This window comes from Hibiscus syriacus, unplaced genomic scaffold (genome assembly GCF_006381635.1).
Source record: "Hibiscus syriacus cultivar Baekdansim isolate YM2019G1 unplaced genomic scaffold, ASM638163v2 tig00111769_pilon, whole genome shotgun sequence".
NCBI lineage: Eukaryota > Viridiplantae > Streptophyta > Magnoliopsida > Malvales > Malvaceae > Hibiscus > Hibiscus syriacus.
In genome coordinates this window covers 1,105,808-1,112,687 of record NW_024063172.1, presented here as the reverse complement: position 1 = coordinate 1,112,687, position 6,880 = coordinate 1,105,808, and the positions used below count along the sequence as shown (strand labels likewise).

General features: G+C 30.3%; 1 protein-coding gene across 1 annotated transcript; it reads right to left on the bottom strand.

The window, feature by feature from the left end:
* Window positions 1–3,029: 3,029 nt before the first annotated feature.
* LOC120169685 (probable WRKY transcription factor 51) lies at window positions 3,030–6,551 on the bottom strand. The gene is made up of 3 exons (XM_039177803.1): window positions 6,303–6,551; window positions 6,032–6,154; window positions 3,030–3,259 (listed from the first exon to the last, which is right to left on the bottom strand). The coding sequence occupies exons 1-3, from the start codon at window positions 6,500–6,502 to the stop codon at window positions 3,064–3,066; spliced, it is 519 nt and encodes a 172-aa protein (XP_039033734.1). The 5' UTR covers window positions 6,503–6,551; the 3' UTR covers window positions 3,030–3,063.
* Between the last annotated feature and the right edge of the window lie 329 nt (window positions 6,552–6,880).

Here is a 6,880-nt window from a genome sequence, read left to right as displayed (position 1 = left end):
GTTCTGACCCGACCCGACCCGATTGAGTCAAATTTTTTTAAAAAAATTGAGGTCGGGTTGGGTTTTAAATTAATATATTCAGGTTTACGTGTTTAGGGTTAAAAATACCCTACCCTACCCGACCTGAGTACTTAATGTAATATTTTATTTATTTTTTATTTTTTTTAGTTTCCCTTTGTAATCTTATCTCCTCGATCCAAGATTGTATGTGCAGAACAGTATGAAACTCTTACCCTGATACCTCACAAATTCTTACTCATTTCCTCTCAAGATTAAATCTTACAATTTTCAATTCATTCTCAACCATTAAAAAATCTCAATCTTTTTCACACTTTCATCAGTTCTTCTTCTAGAGTCAACACCCGGTAATTGGCAACAAGCCAACCAAAGCTTAAAAGTAGAAGAACTTCAATTTTTATTAAGGTAAGTACTTATTTTCATGATTTTTGGCTTTGTTGATTTTGTATATGTGAAAATATGCTATTTATTGAACATATAAACTACTATAGAGTTCGAAGAACAATTTTTCATCTTATTTTCGTGCTTTTCTTTTGATTTAATATTATAATACTTGTTTAGTTTACTAATTAAAGTTTAAAAGCATGAAACCATCGATTAGTCTACTGTAACTTTTGTTCTTAAACTAACTAATTAGTTCTACCAAAATAATCAAATAGTAAATATTATAAAACAGTAAGTATTTAATTATATTATTTGTGCATTTTTGTTCCCAAAGTATATGTGTTTTAAACATTACAATTCCAAAAAAAAAAATACTCTTGAGAGAGAAAAAAGAGTTATATAAACAGTAGGCTAAAAAAAGAATTAATAAGTTCAACACTTAAACTCCCTTAACAAGTTAAACTTCATGTGATTGTAAATACCGAATTACTTTGTAAATTGAGTGAAGTTTAATTACTCTGTAAGTATAAAAGTCAATGATTATTATCTTTTCATTTAAAAAAGTGAAGTTTAATTAGTTGAACACTTTATGAAACTTTTATAAATCGAACAAGATGAGATAACGGTAAGTAATAATTTTATATTTGTTACTTTTATTATAATCTTATTTTTAAATATTAATTTATAATTTTATTTTATAGGATTTTAGTGGTTAGCTAAGATTGAAAAATGTGAACTTGTGAAGCCGATGATAATGGAGGTTTTTTTTTCATCGGACATCCATATTTATGTCTCGTTTCATTATAATTATGTTTGAACTTTGAACTTATTTAAGTATAGTATGGATTTATAATTTTAATTGTGAATATGTATTTTAATTATGGATTGGAGTCTGGAGATGTATGTTGCATGTTGTTTTTCTTCAGGGGATTGTTTCCTGAATTGAATTATAGTTCATTCTTTTGCATTTTTAGCCTTTGAATTGAACTTATTTAAGCTTAATTTTTGTTGCATATTTTGTTTGTGTTGCATGCTGCTTTTATTATAATCTGTTTATTTATGTTTTTATTAATTAATTTTACAATTTTACTTTACTTTTTCTAGTTATTTGTAAAAGAGTTCGATTTTTTATTATAATTTATTTGATTTCTTGTTTTTCATTTTTAATTTTTTTTAAATGAAAAATTAAATCGAGTCAGGTCGATTTTTAAGTTATATATCGGGTCGGATTCGGATCGGGTGAAATCTTGTTTCATGTGGGTCGGGTCGAATTTCTTGTGGAGGAGTCATTGTTCTCGAGTCAGGTGGATCAAAAATCCGACCCTACCCGACCCATGCTCATCCCTAGTTACACCTAGTGTAACCTACTCCTATGAGTGTTTTTAGGTATGTTGGGTCATTTATGTCCCTCACGGACTAAGTCTTACTATTACAAATCATCCTTAGATCTTATGGACATTAAACGAGTCAAAAGAACATTCAACAACACTTAGGACCTTTAATGAATGCAAATCCATCCTTTTTCATCGAGCAAAACAAAGAAGGGATCGATCCCTTTGAAAAGGGATCGATCCTTTACTGGACAAAAACTTTGGGATTGATTCCTTTGGCCTAGAGATCAATACTTTTTTCTAGGAATGACTTGCTTAAGCTCAGGAATCGCTAAAAATCACTCCAAACGACATGGGTTGGTTTCTAAACCTATTCTAAAGTTTTAGTAAGTTATACAAGGTCATTAGACATCATTAAAATATGCTATTAACACCTAAAACGTGATTTGGTTGAGAAATTAAAGATGAACCCTAAAATGCTCAAATCATCAAGTCTTAGCAAAAATCATGGATTTATGAAACCTTAATACTCCAAATGATTAGAAATACACTACCTTGATGTTTGAATCACAAAATGAACCTCCTTTAGCCAAAAATCAACCTCCTCAAGGCTTGGATGGAGAAACCCCCTCTTTTTCATGCAAAAGAAATCAAAAGCTTGAATCTTCTAAAAAAATAAGGTTGCTAGGGGTTTATTAGGACGAGATGAAACAAGAAAAAATGTTCAAAATCTTACCCTGAAGCTATAGTCACTTGAAGGAGATGAATAAAGAAGAAATGAAGAAGAATGAATGAAGAGAAGAGAAGTGGGAAGGAAACCCATGGCTGAAACCCCTTTAAAACCCTCAACTATATCTTCCAAAACCAACAATGATCTAATTACACTTTAGGTCCTTCATATTTTGTCCCTTAATTTAAAATCCCCTTTTTGTGACTATTTGGGCCTCAAATTCAACTCAATAAAGCCCAACTATTTAATTTATAAATTTCACAAGGTCCACTTACCTCTCGGATAAACCCGAAACTACTAACCCGTAATTTGAGGTGTTACATTGATAATATAATTTCACGCCCATAAGTTTTTAATATAAATTCTTAAATTCTCTATGTATTCCTATATATAACATTAATTTTGCTTACGTGGCAAGCGTCAACTTAATCATGCCACCTGTAAAATATATGGTTCAAGTAGTGTCTATAGGCACCAATCAAGTAGAGACCTAGAAGTATACTACATATAGATATGTAATCTTGTAAAATATATGGTTCAAGTAGATGTGCATGTTAAACAAACATGAATTCATGTATGAATATCATGTATAATTTTCTTTCATGGGGAAGAAGAATAGGGTGGAGAAGCTTGGAAGGTCCAAGCATTTGGAAGCATTTGATCATGGTAAACCATGAAAGGACTGTCATGATTGTGAGAGCCTTCATACGTAGTTATCACATAACTTCCATCATCCCTGTCTCTCTCGATTCTCTTCTTTACATTGCATCCTTCACTTGAACATTTATAATAGTTCCTGCACATGATATATAAAAGACATCAGCTAATCATTCATGATCAAAACAAGATGATGGCTGAAAATACATTATTTAACACATAAATAACTTCAAAGCAGAAATGCTTCATTCAACCATATTCTAAAATTTTGTTTATAAAGTAATAAAATATTATTAACATGAATAATTTAATAATAAGCTACATAATCATATGGTTACAACCCCTTTCTCACTTAAATTTATTTTCGATCATGAAAAACTAGACATGCACATGACCTAGTGTGAACCACGTTGAACAACAATAGTAAGGTGTAATATAATTGGTAATATCTCTACTTTACATAAATTAATAAGTAAATTAGTCCCATTCTTTCTAGTTCGGGCACATAGTTCAAAAGATACCAGAGTCAATATATTAAACCTAAATTTGAGATATTTCAAAAGAATTAAATTTCACTTACACAGGCAAAGGAAATATTTTAACAATTTATTTTGGATAAGAAATCAAAGTTATTTTTAAAGGTTGGAACTATAATTAACTTGTGATGCTTTTTCAGATAAGATCCAAACATTTTTTGGTCGACATGCATGTTTACTTATTAAGTGTACTTAAATCACCTTTCTAATACATATTGAAACACCTCAATCAGACATCAAAAACTCAAGATATGTTCATTTTAATAAAGATGATGCATGCAAAATATTTTGGATACGAGTTTGATAAAGAACTTTTTAATCATTATAAATTTTTAATTATGTCATTAATTATTTATAATTAAATTTAGCCTAATAATCAAGTGTGTCCTAAAGTATTCATGTTGAGAGTTATATTAGAAGCATTACAATATTTTATGCATGTTTCAAACTATTTTACTTGCGTCTTGATTTATCTGTTTATTGCATTATTTCCAACAAGTACACCGCTAATATGTGTATAATTAATCATGTAATTTAAATTATAAAATTATTTTGTAACATTATAATATCATAAATTTATAGTTTCATAGATGGTAAATTACAAGTCAGGCAAATATTAGATCAGTTCAATAATAAGTTGAAGGTTAAGTTCATAACATGTCAGGTTGATAACAAGCCGGTAATACTAGCTATTTACCAAGTTAATTGTAGTTTTGGGTTCATATCAGTCGGATACAAGTTGGGTTCAGTTATCATATTATCGGTTCAATTCGAGTTCAGGTAGTTCTCAGATCGGGTGCAGGTCGGGTTCAGATCCACAATTTCCATGTTCAACTCAGGTTTAGGTCAACATCAGTTCCAGCTCGAATCGGTTTCAGATCACTACCACCTCTGGTCACAAACAGTTTTGACTCAAGTCAGATTCAATCAGTTTTACAGGTCGGATCAACTTTTTATATCCCTAAAGTGCACCGCTAATATGTGTATAAAAACTCATCATTTAACCATAGTATTTTGAGTGCACCAATTTTTTATTAATCTAAATAAGTACAAACCAGAATCTGTTTAAAGATAACTCTTAATCATTTGATATTAAACCCTCACACCCATAACATTTCTAGTGCTCAAACCCGAAACCCTCCGGTGCTCCACCGGTTGCACAACATGGCACGAAAATGTTTGGTTATGGTTTAGATTTGGGCAAAAATTACATATACAAAGAGATGATGATCATGATATCACAGATGCCCATACTGTTGCAGTCTACTTCATGGATGAATGGTGATTGTGATAGCTACTCGCAAATTTAATTTTACTTTATTGGCGCGTCCCACTTTCGCTCCCCTTCAACCCTTTTCGATATAATCTGTACTATACCCCAAATCTATGATGTGATGCTTCTAATCTGTTTCTTCCTTTTTAAGTGTGATTAATTGAATTGTTCTTTGTTATAATACAATTTTTTTATATAAATTCTAAATTTAATTCTAATTTTACTTACGGGAGAGAGAGACTTTAGAAGAGAAAATGATTGTCCTCCTAATAAGTTTAGCGCCTATAACTTAAAGAAAATAAAAAAATAAAGATAAACAATTTAATCAACCGATTAAATATTTTTTTACTATAATATAAAATTACGAGTTTATAACTACGTGCTTTGAAATTAAAGATTTAATTTATAACTTTTTTTTATACAAGGAACGCATGAGAAAGGCAAATCTAATCATTTAGCATGAGAAACTTTTGGACATGAAATCATACTAATCATAATTTAGGTATAATATCACATCTTTCAAAAAATTTAAACGTTTTTCCAATTTTATATTTCTTAAATTTATAATATAAATTTATATATTATCACGCCTTAATGTAAAATCTTATATATGATCTTACTTTGAATTCTATTTATATATGTTGAAAATCAAAACTAATGAGAAAGACACAAGAACGACATGATTGCAATAAATTATTTTCAAAACTACACTATAATAATATAAAAAAAATCTAACATGAAGTAAATAATTTAATTTATTTTTGGTATAATAATCGGTATTCGATCTTTTGATAAACTAATCCAGATCAGATACTGCAGAGGTAAGGGTAAGGATGACCCTCACAATCCGATTATTAGGATTCGAACCCTAACCTTAGCTAAAAGATCTAATACCTAGTTGAATTCTATATTATTTCCAAATGATCACGCGAAAGAAATGTGAGAAATTTAATTTATTATTATGTGGTTAATTATCGATTTGAAACTATATCTCATGTCCAATAATTTAATATAAACCACCAAATGTCTGCATCATTTCATGCAATAAGATAAGCTGAAGTCTCAAAAATAACTTATTCTTGTTAATCTGTACTAAACTTACCTTGGATTTGGGCTGTTCTTGACTGATTTTTTCCCATATTTCCTCCATTTATATCCATCATTCATGACTTCAATCTCTGATTGCGTTCTAAATGCAACTCGATGCCTCTGTTCCACCTTTTCTCTGTAAATTTTAAACCAAAAGAGAAAAAAACCCCATTATTTCTTAAACAAGAACAAAAACTATAATGATAATCATTACTTTTTCTCTGAGTTTTGAAGAAGGAAGTTAAAAAGCAAAGGGGAAAATCAAAGTAGGGAAAATCACTTGCATGATGCTATTTTTTGGTATTGCACCACTAATTTCATTAGCTCCTCCTAAGGCTTTATCCGACGATGCCATGTTTTCCGACAACGAATCTTCCTTAAAACCCCTATCGTCGGGAACGAGATAATCCGACAATTCAAACTCGGTTGTCGGATCGAAGTTCTCGGGATAGAGGTTTGAGCTCTCACCGGAGGTCAAGTCCATTGATTTCCAAAGGAAAGCTGGACTTGGGTCTTTGATAGTGTGTAGGAAGGGGAACTTGTTAGGCATAGATTCAACCATTTTATACAATTTTACTTTTTTATATATAATAAAATAATTATAAATATTCGAAAATAATTTTACTTTTTTATATATAATAAAATAATTATAAATATTCGAAAATAATATTAAAGAGATTATCTTTCTTCCTTCATGGGTAATTTCCTTGAGGGATTCGTCGAAGTTGCTTAGGTTTCGCCACGTGTCAGTGCAATTTGAATGACGTCGTGGAAATGACGTATGGGATAAACTTTAGTGCATTCAAATATGGGACCGCTTGGTAATGATAATTTTGTTGTTTATGGTAGGCGGGAACATTGG